At 32.5% G+C, this 22,260-nt stretch overlaps 1 protein-coding gene across 8 annotated transcripts in view; it reads right to left on the bottom strand.

Moving 5' to 3' along the window:
* Window positions 1-22,260, bottom strand: part of LOC105424460 (uncharacterized) — a 142,909-nt gene that overhangs the window by 22,482 nt on the left and 98,167 nt on the right. For all 8 annotated transcript variants that reach the window (XR_016138447.1, XR_016138451.1, XR_016138450.1 and 5 more), the window contains one exon: window positions 9,168-9,271. Coding sequence is in view for 1 of the 8 variants with exons in the window: in XM_089073242.1 (XP_088929368.1) it covers window positions 9,168-9,271 (104 nt within the window). In the remaining 7 variants the exon portion in view is untranslated. The remainder of the gene's footprint in view (window positions 1-9,167; window positions 9,272-22,260) is intronic.

The raw sequence follows: 22,260 nt of genomic DNA, 5'->3' as shown, positions 1-22,260 counted from the left end.
CATTATCGAGCGATCTTCGGGAGACCCGCAGGGCGAATCAGAGCGGTGTGAAGACGACTCTGCACATGCAAAGTGCAAGCTGCAAACCTGCTCTTACGCAAAAAAAAAAAAAGGATCGACTGCTTCAATGTTCGCGAGATGCGCGAGGTGGAAAGAAGCGTTGAGAAAAAAATTTAAACGCAGATGGAAATAGCGGTGACGATGCGTTATTAGTACTCGTCATTTCTGTTCTTTTATTATCTCAAATAAAAATATAGATTACGAGATCGCAAGAGAAATATTATATATTAAAATTATTATTTGACTTAAGATTGCACATCATTGCATTTCATAATTTTTATCTCATTCTCCGTCATCTTTTTATATGGTATTATTTTTGTCCTACGTCATTCGGCTCCGTGTCAGAGCGTGTGAACGGCAGTAAAAAACGAATACCTGATAACAAGGTAGATATTTAACGTTCTGAACGCGTGGAATGGCGCCTCTTGTTGTGTGATTGCGCCATCAAAGGTACCGACCTTACGTCCATCTCTAGATTGGAATTTTCGGGATCGACCGCGTGAAAGAGAGAGTATCCGCCGCGAGAGTTCGTTTTACTTTCAAATTGACCCCGATTTAAACCGCAAAAAGACGCCGAGGATATTGGTAGACATGACTTCACCGGATCCAATTTGCCGGTGAGGTGTGAAACGCGATGCGTCGGTCGTTTAGGCTCTTAGAGGAGGGAAAAGATGGGCGTAAGTTGCCTTAGGGATTTAAACCGACCATGTCAAAATTATTCATAAGGATGAAACATGTACGAAAAGACAAAACGATCTCCGTATATTTTTAATAAGAAGACATGCTGTGATTGATAAATCTTGTTTCGTTAAACTTCATATGATAGCTAGCTTGATTTACACAATGCTAATACTACATTGTTGATTCAAATCTTTTGATGAATATTTTTATATTTTCATTTGTTATTTAACATGTGCGTATTTGCGGTCGAATTTAATATCCAATAATTAATAAAAAAATGTTGATTTTTAGTTCTAATTTAGTCTTTTTAATCTTAATTTCATTTTTGAATTTTTTTAAAGCTTTTTTCCGAAGAATTTAATTGTTTACTGACTTATTTTTTAAATTATGTTGATATATTAGAAATATTATTTATAATCTGTTAATATAAATATTGTTTTTGAAATAAATAAAAGTAAAGCATTGAATGGATTAGATTTAACAGATTATATAGATTATAAATGTAATAGATTTAATAGATTATTTATAAACGGAAGCAACATTGTATAAAAATATTAATGAAATCAGTAGTCATTTAACAATATATCAAAAGATTATTTATTTTAAATTTAATAAAAAATTCAAATGTACAATATTTTCTATTGTATTAAATATTAGATTAGAACTGCTATGTATTTTGATGAAAAAATTGATAACATGGTTAATAACGGGTATAAAATATAGACTTCAAGATCTCTCTCTCTTGAGCGTCACAATAAAGACACCCCATTATGTATATTACGTGCAACCATGTAGCAGAAACTGTACGAGAACTTGATTGCAATCAGGTAGAAGTGCAATGCTCTTTGAAATCTACTTCGTGGATCATCTTGTCTGCGGCCAATCAAGTGCAATTATTAATGTTCTGATAATACCAAGAGTAGTGAAAAAAGCTTCTTCGATCAGCGATCGTCCAGCACGAAGTTGCATTACGTACATATTCCAAGAGAGGTTATTTTGCAATTTTTAGATGTAACTTATTCTTTTATTTTCAAATACATTGATACAAAAATCAGTTATTGACTCACTATTAAAGATCTTAATATTTGAATAGATAACAAAAATTTAATTGTTTATTTTGACTTTCCTCGATGTCTTTTTCAAGAACAATATTGAATCATAATTATCATTTATATCTAATACGATATCTAATACAATAAAAAGTTACTTAAAAAAAACAGTATGTAATCGAATTTATGGAAAAATTGACTTAAATTTCAAAGACTCATATTGAAAAAAAAAAAAAAAAAAAACAGCTCGTACAAATTTATATCATATTTCACAAATTATTAATTCGCATAAAGAAAATCCATTAATTTAGAGATTCAAAATCTTCCTCGTTATATCAACCTTCTTCGTTCAATGCCTTTTACTTCGCACATGAACGATCCGGCGATTAGATTAACTTTTAAACGTATGTCGATTGGATACATTAAAATCTCGATATTTCAGAATCTTGCTCTCAATAATCCTTACCATTACAATGTTGAAATTTATTCATATTTCCGAAGGAACGATTATACGAACATGTTCGATCGCAGCGAGCACGTGTTCAACGATGACGGCGACGACGACGACGACGACGACGACATCAAGGGATGCAACGCATATTTGAACGACCTTCGAATCTATTCTCGACCTAACGTAATATCTGCTGCGTCGGCGAGCACTTCCTCCGCATGTTCCGAGTGGTCCATTTGCATCTGGTAGGCCAGGTAAACCGATAATCAGACAACCGGCCGGCCGGCCGGCTTTCTCAAACTGCCCTTCGTACTTCACGCTTCCGATTAGCCGTCGAGTGTTTCACATTCCGCGAGTAGCTTCTTCTGCTACTTCGTTCGCCACGACAAAGCAGCACGCGGCGACGGTTCTCAAACCTTCTCAAACCACGTCCCCGCTCCGATTTTTTAATTCCGTCCCAATGCGTATACGTAACCGATACAGCTGTATTTATGGATGCACGCACGGAAAATGCCTGCTTATCGTGCTCCGCTTTTATTTCTCCTCGATACGACGCGCAGGCAATTACTTACGTCTTTATATCGCGATGCAACGTTCGGATTCCTGAGCTTTTATTAATTCCATCTATGCTAACGATTTTACTTTCCTCTATTCGATTCTACTTTCCTCGGCTTTACTATCCTCTATGAAAATACGGCGCGAATATGCTGCTTTTCCTTATTGCAGCACATTTTTTTGTTTGCTTTGTGCTAAGATTTTTTTTTTTAACAAATATCTCACGGAAAATGTGCTTATTTAATAATATAACTTTCATAACAATTTTGATAGAGATTTACTTGGAATTTATTAAATTTTTATTATTATATTAAATATATTTAATATTAAAAATAAAAATTACTACGATAAGTTCACTGTTAAATTGTCATTAACAAGAAATTTTCAATTCATTGAAGAATCTGGCATTTTAACCAAGAACATCGTAGAACATCTTTAATTTACTAGGACATTAATTTTTAACAATTTATCCCATCTTAGAATTAACATTTAAATGATGACCCCACAAAAAGTGTATAACTATAGAAGACAACCAATTGCATCTTACGAGGCGAGAAAGTTTTGATTTTTTTGTTAACTCCGCTCGATTTTTTGCCGATAATTTTAGTGTTCCGAAAAGATTGACGGGGGATTCCCCGTGCCTTTGCGAGCCGTGTCGTAAAACAGCGGGAACGCAGAGAAACGTGTCGCACAGATCTGAGAGAATATGCCTCTCGAAGATGTCATCGTGGTATTAAATCCTTTTCGACTGTGTGTTCCACTTGAGACACACTTGAGTATCCCACGCGCGCGAGCAAAAAACCATACGAGAATCGACAATTTACAGTTGATATCTATTTTTTACGCGCCAGGATATCTTTTGAATCGTCTCTCGATGCATAGCTATATTTATACTTAGATGTGGATACACGATCAGATTGCACCTCGTAAAAATTTTTACACGTGAATTTCGATACTCGCGAGATTTAAATCGACAATTTGTCAATTACGTCTAATATATGTGATTTTTATGACAAGACAATTATTAGAATACGCATTGATTACTTGAATCGTTCTCGTAAAAATTAAATGGGATTAGAAATTTTATTAAGTGTTTTAAAAATATACGCACGAGTTAATTTTTCTGTGTCATGCGTATTGAGCCAAAATTTTAAAATCGCTGTTACATATAATTAGTTAGATAATTAAAGGGATTGTAGAATAAAGTAATAACGGTTGAGTGTAATTATTGATTGTGAACTGCTTCGTTCACAATCACAGAGTTTATAATTTTTGCCTGCAGCATCTATTGATACGCGATACTCAACGTATGAATTATAAAGGTATGATTTCGTGGAAAATCATACTGTGATTGGAAGTGTAAGAAGCGAAAAAAAAAAGGTTTGTACAAAGTAGCATTCTATCAAAATTATAGTATTATTAATGTGCTTGCCTTTATAAGTATTCTCAGATTTGAAGAAGCGGGATGGGAGGAAGCCGATTCCACGCTAGATGTGAACACGCGTACATCGTGAAATGAATCTAAAGCCATGAGATTTCCTTTATCCTTTAATTATCTACCACTTGGAGCAGTGTAAACAGGAAATAAAGCAGATCAATCTAATCATAGAGAGGTAATGCCCGGCATGCACGCAGATATGCCCGGCACAAATAAGACGATACGCTATACTGAAACGAAGCATCGATTCTTGAAATAGTACAAATCAAATTATTACAAGGATGCGTTAATTGTTGATTTTTCATCGCGTGTTATACAAGACAAATGATTCTAATTATTAGAGTCTTTAAATATTTTTGATAGATATAATTTTAATTTTGACAATTAATTATTTCAACTTTGCTAGCATTTCTTAAAAACGCGTGATTTTATATACTTGTATATTTTTTATAATTATTTTTAAATGTTTATTTTTAAATTATTTTTATATATAGTAATTAGTTACCTTATATGATATGATTATTAATTGAGTTAATATTTTGCTAACATTTTCTGAAAATCTTGTTGATCTTATAGGAAATCTTGTTGATCTTATGGAAAATCTTTCAATATAAAACTATTTAATCATTTAATAAAAAGGGTCTAGTTCACTAATTATATAACTAACCGTATCTTCTTTATGAACATCGATAGCCTTATTTTGATCAACGTTTTCGGTATTTTTTGTGGACATAATTCATTAGCTACGGTCAATATGTTAACAACCCTTTTGCCCTTTGATCCGTGGAATATCAATCGCTATGTAGCAATGGTTATCATATTCATTTTGTTTTGGAAAAACAAACCGGATTCAGCAATATTGCTGCCCGATATAAAAATAATTATTAAAAATTTAAAATGAAAATTATATACATATATAATTTTTATCTATTGTATATCTGATTATCTAATTAAAAATTTATTTAAAAAATTTCAGTGAATAATGTTATATAATTTAATATAATTGTTATATAATTTAAATTTTAATATCTTAATATGAACTCACTCTTATTTCTTCTTAGTTTTGTTTCCAGTGTACGCAATTACGATGAAGTCGATTTCTGAGATATCTTGTATAAGTGAAGGACGAATATTATAAAAATATCGATAAGTTGATGCATACTTAATATTCCTAGCATGAAACATCTTTCTGTCTATAATTTTGATAGAATGCTACTTTGTACCTGCCGTAATCAGACGATTTGAATGCACATCGCGCATCTGTTCTTAATCGATTTATAGCTTTTGAAGAAGAAACGCGTATCTCTTCCGCCACACTTGTGTGTTGTCAATTTTTTTTCAAATTCTAGATCTAACTCGTCGAGTTTGTATCATACATTTCATATTCATGAAGTCACGAACCATAATTAAGTGCGAATGTTACAGTTGTTGTCGACTGAGTAATAAAAAATTTTTCTCGAGTTTTTATTATAATTTTTCAGAAAAGTTGCAAGGATATCGATAATCAGCGTCGGACTTTATAGCCGGAAAATGATTTGATTAGGGATTTTTTACAGATTCTCATGGCTAACGCATTATCGCATAATTGACTACTTAATTGTAAGTTACGTGCATTAACGTGGCGCTGATGGCATTACAAATGTTCTCTTAAATAACTATTACAACCCTTCGCATATTATTAATATTAGTGAATTTGCAAAGTGTTCTTCAAAAGTAATTTAATATTTTTAAGTATGACACTTGTAACTTTTTAATTTCAAATCTAATTAATCTCAGCTTTAATCTCGGCATCTTTTAATTAAACCAGAAGTGGAATAGATCTTACTTTCAGGATTTCTTGGTTTTTGTTTTAATTTATGAATTTTTGTGGAATCCAATAAATATATTTACTCAAGTTCACATTAATATAAAATAAGGTTGCATGATGCTTATAAAAAAGCTTTGCAATTAAATTCGAATTTTATATTTGATTCGCATCGATGTGTATCGATGTGAAAATGATCGAAGTTTTCGTGCGCTTATTAACATCAAATTACAACCACCAAAGATGTGATTATAACATTGTTTTTCTTCGCAGATTCAAAAGAACGAGCATGCGGAGAACAGGTTGATTATAAGCAGTCATCGATCGAAAGGCACATTTTTCGGTATCCGATATTCTCGCTCCTTTTTCTATTTATTCTTATTCACATTCTGATCGGAATGAAATTAGCATGCGACAAAGGAGATATAATAAACAATATTTTTATGATACAAAGACAGACAGATGTAAGAGCAATGCTGTTAATTTAATTATAAAAGGTCTAAACGTAACATTATATTTTATTTTTTTTACAACTACATTGACTTTTGGAATAAATGAATAAAATTGGTTTAGTAAGATTTGAATTATAAAAACATATTTTATCTATTATTTTTAAAATGTATATGTAAATATGTAAGATAAAAAATGTACCCTTCTATTTTATATGTTATTTTAAAATATATTCAACATATGCGCGTATTATATAAAAGAATGTTAACTTATAAAATTGAGTATCGATATATATATAAATCGAAACTTCTTTTATTTTATGACAAAATATTGGATTTCACATAAAATAAAAGAAGTAAAATAAAAGAAGTTTCGATTTATATATATATATATATATATATAAATCGAAACTTTTATTTTACGACAAAATAATGGATTCCACATAAAATTTCATTTTATTTTAAATTTAAATTTAATACTTATAAAATCAAATCAATAAATATGATTGGATATTTTGATACATCTATTTTGTTCACATCTATTATCTTAATTTAGAATAAAAAATAATTCATCACTCACCAGTACGATGTACAGCAGCGGAGTTGTATTATAAGACGTTGAACTATAAAATATAAATATATCCAAATTATAGCAGCGCTCGAAATAATGTTTATTTAAAAAAAATTAATTGTTGCTGTATAAATATTTAATAAACTATTTACCTCATCGTTGCTCCGCCGTCGCTCAATACCTCCTAGGTCTCCTCCTCCTCTCAGAATTTTGTTGCCCACACATATTCACATATATACACACATGTATGATATAATTTCACGAAGATACGATTATTATTACTCGTGTTTAACGATCTGATTATTACATTTGCGCGGAGGATATTTCACGTCGCTTATATTATTACATACATTTTATCAAACGCGAAAAAAGTACGATCGCACGAAGGTACGATTAGCAAGTCGAAGTAAAAGACGAATCTCAAACGAAAGATTTTAATAGACCGTTATACAAATGTCGAATTTATGTTACATGATAGTTTTTAAAACATCGAGTAAAATTACAATTGTGCTAATTAGACACGAATAAGTAAAGCGCGCAAGTTAAATCATCTCGATATGAATCGTTAATGAGAAAACTCTCAAGACTAGATCGAAAAATTATCACACCGATAATTCACGCGAAAATAAATACGTGGTATTTTGTCCTGCCGCGAACGCGATGTGCGTCCTTCTCGCGCGAGCCTCGCCAACGAAATGATAACACGACCGCTATGCTTACGTAGGGAAGAATGCGAAGATAAACAAAGCCGCACGAGCGCTGCCCGTCCCATCGTTACGCCGCTATCCAAATACTACCACATCGTAAACACACGGTTACCATTTGTGTTATCATTTCGTCCGTGAGTCTTGCACGGGAAGGGGCACATTGCTCGCCTTGAGCGTGACGTTGTAATCTTCGAAAATTTAATTGGATCGATATCGAGAGATGCGTGGACTCATTTCTTATGAACGATCAGCAATATGCAAGCTCGATTAATTGTTTCTCACGATTACTGATATGTATGAAATGCGTAGATGTTATCGGAACGAATGTTTCGCGTGGATTATTAATTCGAACTAGCGATATTGCGATACATATTTAACAATTATAGTCGTAATAGATAATGTATAGTATGGTAACAATAGATTATTGCGCGTTGATACTTTAATATCTTTCGATCACACAACGGATTTGGAATTTCGATATTAGCGATTTTGCTAACTTTCCGCGTTGTTCAAAATTCGTTTTTTATATCGATTATGCGAGACGTTCGTAATTTCTTTTCTCATTAGATGTTCTATACAGAAGAAGAGTAATAATAAATGAAAAAAAATATACATTAATTGTAACAGAGAACAGAATCGAGTGCGTATCGTGTATAATTAGCAGCATGCGATCGTCGTATTTCGATGATTATTACGCACGTGACTGTAATTAATAGTACTTTGGTGAGTGAATTGTGTGAGTGCAACAAAGAAGACTGAGAGGAGGTGGAGGCCTAGGAGGCATCGGGTGACGGCGGGGCAACCCAAGGGTGAGTAATTTATAATTTATTCATTATTTGTTATTTGGGGCATTAATTATTTACTTCCGCATGTCGCGTGAAGCATTTCATATGCTACTATTCATTGTTGTAATATAGTAACATTTTTACTCAAAATACTTTTGAATTTCTATGCTTTAAAAGATATTTAAAATATTTGACAAAAATATTAATAATATTTATGTGTCAGAATATTTCAAACATGTTTGAAATTTAAATCGAATGGATTATTTATATATAAAACTTAAATCAATAAAACTTGTATTTATAAAATTGAAAAAAATTTTTTAAAGATTATGAAGTCTTAAATAAAAAAATTTTTAATGATTATTTAATAATATATTAAAGTAATTAAATACTTTGTGAGCGCTGGATTAATCTGGATATATTTGTATTTTATAGTTCAACGCAGTTACAACTCCGCTGCTGCGCATCGTATCGGTGAGTGAATGAATTATCTTATATTAAGAATCTGTAAAAAAGCTTAACATATATAAAAGATAAACATATCTAGTAGATAAAGAGATATAATTACGGTGTATTCATGATACGTGCAAGGTTTTTAAAGAAAAAGTTTTACTTACCGAACCGTAAGGTAGACCGCAAGCATCCATACACAGATACATGCAGGTCGCTATTCCTTGGATCCTTAGTTGTCCTCTCGACACCGATATCCTTTGAAAAATGGCTGAAAAAGATATATAAAAGCGATCATTAACATTAACTGACAAAAAAATTTATTTTCTCATAAATGCATTGATTATAACGCTATAAGTATTTTAACACGAATATAAATTGTCGAATACAACAGTGTATAATCGGGCAAATAAGAAACAGGTTCTTCAAATGTTTCAATCTGTAGTCAATCTTTACCGCTCATTGGAGTCTTTTTTCCCCTAATGATACAATCTTGGGTGCGATGAATACATATTTTCAACCGACTCGTAATTCATGACACTTATCTCGGAGCTCTCAATGTCTCATCGGGCTACTCGTATCTGGTTTTGATGAATGAAGTCGTAGCGCAAAAAGATCGAGACGATACAGAGACATGCAACATCGACGAATTGGCATTTATACTATCGATAAACCTTGTCGTCGATCGAGAATTACGCGTCGGGGCCTCTTCTGAGGCCTGTCTTTAGCGTCCATTTGCTGCGACATGGCGTACGATGTTCGATCCCGCGAACGGATATATCTCGCGTAATGTCCCAAAACGACGCGATCGATAAATGAGATGCGTTCTCGGGGGAATGATCGAATTTTTACCCATTTCTTCCCTGAGAGAGAAATGCGAGGCGTGTTGTGCTTGATGGGGCCCGGCCGCATCATTCTGTGTCGAGTATACGCGTTTAGTGTAATTATCTTAATTCCTCTAAGCTGCTCCATAGATATGCATAGGGCCCCATATTAAAGAGTACGTGCGTGACACGATCTAGCATAGTAAGACGTAAAGACGCATCGCGAAGACGATCGCCGTGTCTGAAATAATGATCGCGGGACTGGTAAATGAAATGAGTTATCGGGAAACGAGTGATCGATTTTCCCTTTTTTTCTTTTTCTTTTTTTTTTTTTCCTCTTTTAATTTTCTTCGGCTTCGGCGAGAGAAGCTCACAGCGTTCAACTTATAGGGATAGACGGCGCTGCTCATCTCGTGTACCGACTTCCGTACTGACGGAGTACGTGCTTACACAGTGTAATCATTTTAATTTCTCAATAGTTGCCGGGGACGCCAGCACGTACGCAACGCGTAGTATTAAGGACGTGCGTGACAATCCCGCATCGCAAAACGAACGCGATCGCGATCTCTCTCTTTCTCCCTTTCTCTCTCTCTCTCTCTTTCTCTTTCCACTCGGACACGAACTGCGGCACGCGCGCTAAATACAGGATGTTCAACGCGGTAATTCATTGCTCTCTTAATCCCTTGCTCTCTTAATCCCTTTTGCTAGTATCGCGAAATAATAAGACGAGCGCGACGCGTAAAAAGTAGCGTAATTAAAGCGAGTAGATTTGCAAGTTTTACGTCCGAGTTACACGTTCGAGTTTCCACGTTTGCGATTGTGTTTACTCTAATGGAATGACAACTGTAGGAAAGCGTGAATTTATAGTAAAAAAAATATTAAGAAATATTAAGAATATACCTTCAAGATATACATATAGCACTTATATTTAATGTATTCATAAGATATTCATTAATTATTCGCGTAAATTGCTGTAAATTTAGAGAGATTATGTATTATTAATGATAAAACTTTTATTATTAATTATTTTTACGAAAACGCGAGATACATTATAAAAATTAAAAGTTATATAAAAATATTTGAAATTATACATATTATATATAATATATATATATATATATATATATTTTGTGATAATATCTTTTCATTATCGTATCACTTTCTGATGAAAAAATACAGTTGGAAATATTTATAATATTATATATATTTTGCAAAAATATGTTCAAGAATTTTTTATTTATTTTGTTTTTAATCCGTGTTACATAATATTTTGAATATTAATATTTGATATTAGATTTAAAAAATTGTTTATATAAAATTCTATTACAACTTTTGTTTTTTATATATATAATATTTTCATCTCTTATATGTGTAACGTCTAGTTAAACGTTAATTTCTTTTTCAATACATGTATTTAACACTTATTATTATTTCCTGTTATTTATCTCTTTGTAATTTAAAAATTAGCGTTTAAAATTAACTTTAATCGATGAGAAATCACGTAAGTTAATTTTATGGATCATTGACCGGATTCTGGCTTGAGAAGTGTTTCTTATCATATTTACTTTTCCTCGCACCCAAGTGTTGCTGTCATCGCGATTAAACGCCATTGCATTGCGAAGATGCAAGATCGGCAAGATGCTGGCTACGTTATTTACTCGGGTGGTTCTGCAAGACGTGAATATCTCACACAAGTTTGTGATTTCTTATCGACTTACTGGAACGATTTGCACACCTTTTAACCTAGTTATCACTATTACTACTATTTAATACACTGAACGTACAGTAGATGTCGATAGATATCAATAGATGTCAATCCAATAATATAGAGATTATCTTGGAAGTTGTAGAAAATAGACAATTTTTTTTTAAATATAAATTTTTGAAATTAATTTTTTAATTTGTCAATATGGATGTTGCGATTTTAATATGAATAATGCTAATAATTGACAAGTTAGATAATAGTTATTAAAAGTAATTGATTTTTTTCAAAATTATTCCAATTTTTAAAACATCAAATAATAATATAATTATTTATCATTTGATTAAAATTTTAATTTAAATAGAATTTTAATTTAAAATCACACTGAGAAGCTGAAGAAAACATTCGTCAACAGGCGTCCGGAGAAATAAGATTCATATCAGTATCTAATTACATGAAAAATCAAAAGATTACCGACAAACTATAATTTTCTTCGAATTTGAATCTCTCTTTCCTGCATTCGTATGTAATCGAGATGCGGGTTTTCGACTCTTACAATGATTTATTTGGTTTTGTCTACGCGGCTTCGGATTACGGCTTTAAATCAACGATCGTAAAACTAAAATCGCTAAAAAATTCAAGTTCAATCTCTGCATATTTATCGGGACAACTTTAATTAGGAGCATAGCTCTCTTCATGATCAGAAATGCATCAATTGAGTGCAGTTTGCCACCTCAGAAAATCAATAATGATAGGATCTCGCATAGCTGTGTTATTATGAGCATGCGATTAGTATCCACGGATAAGACACTTAAAGCGTACAAGACTTATGATTTCTTAACAAAAAAAAAAAATGCATATATGATCGCTTAGCTGTCTTAAGATAGCTATAAGGGACTATAAAGAATGCAAGAACATAAGTACATGATGTTAATGAACGTCTTAAGGAGAGATTTAATGTAATCAGAACATGCTGAATTTTGCGAGGAAAGCAATGTCGTTAAAATAACAATAATGTTGATACTGCGATAAATCGTAATCGCTGTTCATCAAGCGATTAATGAGATAAAATTATCAGGTATAGAAATAATGGTTATGACGAAATGATACATCCAATATATATAATTCTCTAATAATATTTTTGGAAGATCAACTTACAAACTCAATTAACATTAATGCGATCGATTAAATAGGTATAAATTTAAAAAAAATTATCTGGGATAAACAAGATTGCGTGCCACGTTCTAACATTATAGTTTCACTTAGCATGTCAAAAGGATCATTAAGAGGATTGTGGGAATGGGAGCACGCGATTACAAAATGTTGAACTTGTATAGAATTATAAGAAAAGTAATAAAAATGTGGTACAAGAGTAGTTAATAACAAGGTAGCATACAGAATTAAAGTAACTCTCACGCTATCTCGAAGTATATGCTTCTTTTTGCGATCGTGGCACGTAATATATATTAATCATCGATTGAGAAATAATTATAATATCTTAATTATACATAGTTTCACACTTTGAAAGAAATCACAATTGACATTAATACATTATTGCGTTGTGTGTGTGTGTGTGTGTGTGTGTGTGTGTGTGTGTGTGTATGTGTGTGTGTGTGTGTGTGTGATATTGCTACTTCCCCCACACATGTTAATATTAAAATTATAATAAATGAATATCATCAATAAAGTTTACCGCTATGAAATTATTAATTATAATTATATTTTGTTACTTCTTTTGTATTTAATAACATATACATATTTTTACAAATATTTCGATTATATTGTTTTAGCAATATTATTTTTTTTTTTTAATATTTAGTTATTATCTATATAAAAATTTAAATTTTTAAGAATCTAAGAAAAAAGTTATCAAATAAATATTCGTGATTTGTTGTTCGGTTCGTAGAGAGCTGAGATATGTTAATGCATGCTACACAGTAAGTTAAGAGGAGCAAAGAAACGATGAGGAATAAAGACGATAGGGACGATCAGAGTTATTTGGCGCAGGTCGTGGTGTCACATACAAGCATCGATTACCGATTGCATTTTACACGCGTTTATACCCTTCATTTTTATGAGCCTGAATATATTATCGCGTAAAGATTAATTACCGGAACGCGTGCACGAGTTTACGACGCCGTTGCGATACGAACCGTACGTGACAGAGTGCTTGCGATTTGCGACAATAAGCCTCATACATCGACAATCTCATACTGATGGTCTTATCTAGACGTGTAATTTACTCGAATTAATGCATAAAAGAATTCTCAAGCTTGCATACAGTAGTGTTTCCAGGAAGCGTTTTATTGCAGGCATAGAAACGTCTACGAGACATTTAAAGAGAATTAGTCTATTTATACCAGTCGCTAGAATCCATTGGCTATTAGTATGAATGCAATATCATAATCTTTTTTGCAAAAAAGCATCGTAGATTAACGATACTTAGAAAGTGACTGCTCGCATTTTAACTTTTTCAAAAGTCAATAGAAACTGAAGGGATACTTGAGTCATTAATTGAACAGTAACATGCCATTTTCTGAATTTTGAAGAGAAAAAAGAATTTATTTTATGCAAAATTGTTTGTATTTAATGGAAAACTTAATTTCCTATATATAATATTATTTTGATATCAATGGTCTTAGTAAAGAAAAAGAATTATATTATTAAAATAAAATAAATTATATTATTAAAAGTAAAGTAAATTATATTATTAAAAGTAAATTATATTATTAAAATATTGTTTAAGTTTTGTAGAGAGTAATATATTTCTATCTTATATAAAAATTATATATAAATCAAATATGCTGTTTTTATATTTCATCCAACACACGATACTCTACAAATATATATCTTGAATTCGGAATTTCCTCGTACTGTGATATACTCGTATATTGCAGAGTGAATATTTTTCTTCGGATGCATGTCGCATTTTTGCGTAAACATCGAAGATACGTGTTTTATTGCTAATTTTAGAATTTCAAAGCGGACATAAGCAATATTAGGTACCGGATGTAGTTTATATTTTCAGTTGGCGCATCATGAATGATATCGGAATAAATTATTACCGCATAAATTTAATTCAAGAAACAAGCTAAGAATCCTGTTATGCTATGCTTAAATATTTCAACTTAATTATGTTCTATCTTTGCTGACGTTAAATTATGATTGCAAATATAATTTCGATTCGGATCAAGATTTGTGAAAAAGATATCGTAAATTCTGCAGACAAAATAGAAAATTAAAAATTTACATTGCTGTGATGAAAAAGAATGACCACGCTATTAAATTATTATTTAATAGAAAAAACGAATTAAAAGAATAAAAATTATTTTATTTAGAGTATTTAAAAAAAATATATATATATAATTGTTCTTCATTAAATTTAACAATAAAATTGATAGATGATATAATAGAATTAATATAGTAGAATTTTCCAAGAATGATACTTCATAAATACGTAATTAATATTAAATAATTATTATTAATATTAATTAGAAATTAATTATCATTGTTATTTAGATAATAGTAATAAGAAACGCGTTTACGATTGCATAGGTTTCGATGCATAATGCAATTGACATAATCTGATATTTCAAGGATAATTGCTTTTATTCGTTAATGGATACACTTATTTTTGACAACGCTTAAGAGCGCGATGATCGATGATACCCGGCGCGATAAGTCGCTGGCAAAGCGCGTGTTGGTGTTAATGGATATACTTGGATTTACAGATGTAGCACGTCGTACACTACAGTTAACGAACTCTTCTGTTAACGAACATCAACACTCTAATTGAGCGTCTGTGCTTTTTCACACACATTTTAACTCGTAGTTAACTATTGACGACCGTGTCATTCTCAGGTGCATTACAGGTGTGAATTTTTTTACTGATAGAGAAGAGAGAGAGAGAGAGAGAGAGAGAGAGAGAGAGAGAGAGAGAGAGAGAGAGAGAGAGAAAGAGAGGGATACTCTAATATCTTAAATCTCAAAATTGTTATAGAGATATGTACTTTTATTCATGTGTATTTTCAAATTTTCTAATAAAATCTTTTTCTTTTTTTATAACATTTACTTAATAATAAGATATTTATAGTCAATCTTAAATGCATATAGTAGCACATTATTACAATTATATATATATATATAAAATTGTAATAATTGTAATTATATATATATATATATATATATATATATATAATATTAGAAGAAACAGAAATTTTTCAGAAATCGCATTAACATCTCATCTTATTTTCAATGTCAGTATTGTGCATCTGTTTGTTTTATTTATTTTTTACGTTGATTGACCGGTTGCACCGTCGCGTAATTCGGCGAAAATCGGCGCGACAAGTCACGTTAATTGCATGCCGCTGATAAACGACAGACGAAGACCGATTATCGATCTCTCGCGACGACCAGCGTGTAACAAAAAGGCATACGAAATTTCTCTCATGCAATATTCATCGGGGCTACGGTGCCAGAAGCGTCGGTAATTACTAATGAAACAAGGGCATACGGCATCGCCCGTGTTTGACATATCGTGTGTCTGTAAATTGCCGACATCGCGTCGCCTCAGATAGTGAGCGTGCGCCAATAACAGGATTGATATATGAGCATTTGATCGACATTCGACCGCCTATCGCCTTGAATTTTATCAGGTTTATTCTATGCACTGATATTCATTTTTATTACAAACACACGTTGGAATTTAAGATATCGAAGTCACTTTAAATCATAATACATATCGTGAAATTTGTTTTATCGTGTCAATCAATTATTGAAAAATTTTTATGAGAAGGTGACTTAAATCATAAGAAATTAAAGTGTCACAAGTAAGATTTCAATTCAAAGATTTCAATTTTATCAATTTTCATAAACATCCATCATATACGTTTACTCTGTAATTATATCTCATATTTTGAGATTTTTTTACGAGGCGAGACTATAAAATTGATTAAAGGTATAAATTGATATCTTAATTTGCGGGTTGCATCAGATTTTTTTTTTATCAAGTATCTTTACGCTTTCTCGTTCTTTCTTCCTTTCTTCTGGTTATAAATGTGCATCTTATCGAGAAATTGCTAAAGAGAGATGTATCAAACGTGGTATTACTCTGATATCGAATTTACATACATTTCTCGTTTGTCCAATTAAACCACATATGGAGAATTCTCTTCGTTCTTAATTAAAGATTTTTAACGATTCCATTAAATTTCCATTAAATGTTATATCGAAAGAGAATTATCTAAAATAAATTTCATTATTATCATATGAACTTTATGTTAAGTAAAATTACTTCAACGCATATAATGTTGTCCTTAGTAAACAAGATAATATAAATTTAATTTTATCACAAAAAATTATAAAAGCTATATCTATAGTTTAAATTTCACGGAAAGATAATTAATTAAGATAAATAAAATATAAAATGATAAAACATAATATAAAAATATAATAAAAACGTACTTTCATACGTATTTTTTTTTACTATTTCATGTACAATTAATTTTATTAATTATTTTAACCTTAAGTAATTTTTTTTTTTTATCTATCTATCTGCAAATAAAATAAGGTATTTGCATAATAACGATATAAATGGCTAAACTTGGTCATCTTATCATCGATTTATTATGTAACACGTGTGAACGGTACGTGCCGATTCGCACGGAACGCACTGCATGCAACGTCATCGTGCAGTTGTGTATTCGCGGTATTTCTGAATCAGTCTAGACCGAATCGAGCGCGTGAACTTTTGCCCGTCATCCATTAATACATTCTACGAATCGCAGACTGTTGCGCCCGACAAGGCCAAATCCGCGCATATCGTCACGTAATATTCGTCTATCTACGTGATGCGAGGCACGCATCCCGCGCAGAATTTTTGCATAATCAGCCTGGAATGAAAATGACATGTCATATAACGGTCGCAATAAAATCATGCGCGTCGAGCGAATTGATTCAACCAAGGCGCAAACAACTGAGAGTATCTTGGACTAGATCGGAGAAAGAAAGATAGAGAAAGAGAGTTCTCTGAATCGACTGAGAGAAAGTATATTTTATCGGAATTTTTGTAACTTGGTGAAATTTTAATTTTTAACTTCTTCTTCTTTCTCGTCGAACGCGATTGAAATCGAATGGTATCTCGGATCTGTGGGAAATCGGAACTTCGTGAAATGAATCATGTTTTGAGATTTATGCAATCCGCGTACGTTCTTCAATTTCACGCGTTACGGTAAATCCCTAAATTATCAAGTAGAACGCATAGATTATTCGAGGAAACGAAGAAACGCAGAGGCTGTTCGGTCGCGTCGCATTTTTCGGTGGTCAAGTTACTTTTTCTCAGCAGCGGAACCACACACGAGATCGGAATCGATGAAAGAAGGAACGAGAGGATTTATCATGGTGGCGGATAAAATTTACGCTCATCTGATTAAATCCCAAACGTTTGCCGCCGCGGTCGATTCCTAAGGCGTATCTCGTGGCAAATTAGCATGGATTTCATGGGCCCAAGTTAAGTGGGAACTAAAAACTTTAACGAGGACAAATAACTGAAAGCTTGGCGCATGATAGGTAGACAGACTGGTCATCCCGATGTATTAAATCACCGCCTACAGTTTGGAGGTCGCCAGGTACAGCGGCTACATCGCGATTAAAATATAATTACAAACGAGGCGAAATTAATTATTTATGCACAGAAAGTAGATAAAAAAGATATATCCGAGGAAATAACTGCAATTTAAAACGTTTCGCTTGTTCATTAATGATAAAAGTTATTTATTCATTGAAAAATAACTATTATTGCTATGTTATAGATAAAAATCAATTATCTAATGACGAGTTTATATTTTTTAAGAACTTTATTGCTCTACGCGTTTGATAAATAATAACCTAAAAAAAGAATGATCCGTGAGAGAGTCGGAAAGACTTTAAAGTCTTTGGTAATTAAAATTAAAATCTTTGGTAATAAGTAAAAAAATATATACTGACCCAGTAAGGATTGGAGAAAAAATATACAGAAGAGACAATGTACGCGAACGAAGAGGAAGTAAGAGCGGGTGTAAAGCTCGCGAACATCCGCGTGCCTAACGTAACCTGTTTACATTGAACGTCATGATGTTTATTGATGGAATATGCATCAAATAATTGTAAATGTTATGGCATCCATTTAAGAGGCCGAAATTATTTTAGGCGCATTAAAATGCTAGTCGGTTCGCTATAATTATGAACTATACATACGTCATTGCAATAGCGGAAATGAACCATATGCGGGAGGCGATTTTATAAAATAATCTCTCTAATACAAATGTGTGTTTACTCGATCTGCGTCGTAAAATATGACACAGCCCAACGGTTGCCTTCTAGTCAGCGATTTTCGTAATCCATATCGACCATGATGAACAGACTATTTTTTCAGAGATTGTTTGATGGATTCACAAGTAATGTTATTTCAAAAAAATTAGAGAACAAGTAATGTCATTTCAAAAAAATTAGAGAACTGCGCTTTTAGATTTTGCTACATCTTTGCTTTTTAATTAAATAAAAATAAATTTGAATAAGGACAACTTTAAAAGATGTTTGCTCGTAAAGATCATTAGGAGATTTATGTTCTATTCGGATCGCCTTGATTACGAGAGGCAAAATCGTCTTTCTTTTCTTCATAATGAACCGCGACTTTTGATTGTCGCACGTGTCAGTCCAAACAAGTAGCGGGCGCAATTCAAGAGAAAGAGTTATGAGTGTCAAGAAGAGGCCACTCACCCGAGGATTATGTCACGAGGAGTAGACTCGCCGTCGGCGTCGTCCTCGTGGTAGACCGAAATAGAAGTCTCTCGTTGATACTGCGCACTCTCTCTATCACAATAAACCGTTCTTCTCACTTATCTGCCGCCGTTTAATCCCGAGGGTTAACAGCCGGACAACCGATCGAATTGCGACTGACACGCATATTTTTTTGCTTCATATTTATAAGCCTTCAATTTTTTTGTCGAAATCATTACCCTAGTTTACATAACAGTTTTGTAATCAAATATCTTTTTAATATTAACTAAATAAGAAAAGCCGCTATTTTGGTCTTGATATTTATTAAAGCGTATTTTAAGCTGAGTTTGTCGTCATCGCGTTTAACGTCTAATGGTCTTATTCTTAAACAAAGTAAATTAAACAAAGTTGAAGCTTGGATTTGTTACTCTGCTTTTGTAGCAGAAATTAATTTTCTCTTGAAGTTGTGTTATCAGTTTGATGAGATTTATTCATTTAAATTGGACTACAATGCCGGCGCAATTAAATTAGTCCCGAAAATGATAAGCATGTCCTATTTTGCGTGTTAATCGCTGTCAGCGATAGTGTAATGTTAGCGTAATTTGAGAAATACATGTAACTCGAGTACTTCTTTAAACCCGGAAATAGGATAAAGACTTCATTCATTGACAATTCAGGAGAGTTAGGGTTACAGTAACGACTGGAATAACGCCAAGTTCCTCAGTGTGTCATACAGATCTATTTCGCGCAATTTCCTACAACAAAGCATATAACGTAACACAGATTCCTATTAACAACTATTTATTAATTAAAAAAAACTTTCAGTTTTATTTTAATTATTTGTTTTATATATTTATGAAATTGTTTCAATTATTTTTCATAACTTAAGATAATAATACAAAAACAAGGAAATTTATGCTTTCTTTCCTTTATTATTATTACATGTTATTACATAGTGAAAACTAACGCCCTATTACGAAATTCTTTAGACGAATTTCACATTTCATATTTAATTAACAACACATTTAAATTATAGAGATTTTCATTACAAGATTTAATTAATACATTTAGCATTAAGCAAAATCGTTAAAAGTATTATCTTTGCAAACAGAGAAATTTTTAAAGTCCGAGATATATTTTATGAAGAAGGTTTGTAAAAGATATAATTATGTTTTGCACAATAACCGTCTCGAAAATTTAATTTTGCTGATAGAAACGCGTCTTGCCTCGAAGGGACAGTATTAAAAAAAGGTTAAGATGAAACGAAAGCTATAGCGAGAGACCGAAATGACGCAGAGATGTAGTGTAAAAAAAAAAGGTATGCGGTACACAGCGTCGTTTGGTGATAAATCGTTGTCCGTGGTCTCTTTGCTCGAGTAATTTGTGCCGCTAAATGGCCACTGGCCGACATAACTCGTTCGTAGAGGCGCCTAAAGAAACAACAGCGTGAAACATACTGTATTTCCTTACGTAAATCTCGCTTTACGATGATCAAACATCCAGGAATATCGTATCGGAACGTCAAGATCCATAGAAATTAAATTTTATTTTATCGAAGAAAAATCAAATTTTATAAATACAATTTTGATAAATATTTTAAAATATATATAAAAATATATGTATATATAATTCGCCGGGAAACCTTTTCTGACGATTTATGAAAGACGTCCGAAGAAACGAGCGCTTATGTCTTTCTTTATAGTTCAGTTGAACTCCGTTGATGTTATGAGAACTCGAAGTTCTTTTTTCAGCGATAGTTCATCAGCGCTGTTAGATTTCAAAGGCACGGAAAGCCGGCGAAATAGTAATGCGGATTATATATACACTTCTCAAGTAATCCATGTCGCTAAATAGGCCTGAATTATCCTAACTGTCTAGATAACGTTCGTAGAAGCGGCACGTTTTTGTGATATAAAGGGAGTACAGTGGAGTTTGATTCTGAATGCGGAGAGAATTATCGGATCTCGTAGGACGCTGTCTGTTCCCTTAAATCCTGCGCCAGATGCAATCGCGTCTTCTGTAATTGCGTTTCGCACGCCGTCTTCCCTCGCCTTGTGAATTTGCGCTCCTCATTTAGACGTCACTCTCGCCACGTGTTACCCCGATTTAATCTTATTAACTCTGTTTCGTCTACTGTATTACACGCGCCGCTGTCTACTTATTGCGGCTATATCACGACAGATTTATCATGCCTTTGCATTTATCAAATTCGTAAAGTACTATTAGTTTTTTCCCGTTGTCTCATTTGCAGATAGGATTTTTATAGAGTTTTTTTTATATTATGATATCAGAGACATAATGAGTTTTATTAATTTTTTAAATATTTTCCAACATATTTCCAAGAGAAAATTCTTTTATATTATGTGCGATTTTCAAAATAAATTATACAAACTATCGTGATTATAAATAAACGAATAATTAATTAATTAATAAAATCATAATTAATTAATAAAATAATTAAACACATCGTGGATTATTATTATTATTATTATTCTTTTATGTTGAATGAAATATCCGTATGTCTTTGGTCCTATTAAATTTTTGTAAAAAAGCAGAAGAAATAGAACTAGAAATGTATGTTGATTATTTAATTCAACAAAAAGAAAATCGTATTCACTCACAATGCCCTGCAACTTTAGTAATTTTTTCATGAGATTTCCATCAGTTTCGTATCAGACCAATATCCCACGGTACTCATCTCGATGGATCAATTTGTACCGCTAAACATTGACTTTTCCCAGGAACAACCTAAGCATCGATAATTCTCTCTCTCGCTTTCCTTCTCTCTTCCTTTCTTTCTCCGTTCGATATGTAAATCGTAGTTCGATCGGACACGCGGCAGCATCCACGAATATCATAGAGGGAGGGAGCGCCGCTTGGGCAGAATCTATAAAAATTCCAGACATCTTATTTTCCTTCCTTGAATACGGCGGGCACACGGATCTGAGACGCCCCAGGCGGTCTTGACGCCCGGCCAAG

The sequence above is a fragment of the Pogonomyrmex barbatus genome, unplaced genomic scaffold (genome assembly GCF_055798465.1).
Source record: "Pogonomyrmex barbatus isolate J1 unplaced genomic scaffold, ASM5579846v1 scaffold14, whole genome shotgun sequence".
Taxonomy (NCBI): domain Eukaryota; kingdom Metazoa; phylum Arthropoda; class Insecta; order Hymenoptera; family Formicidae; genus Pogonomyrmex; species Pogonomyrmex barbatus.
This window is presented reverse-complemented; position numbering and strand designations above follow the sequence as displayed.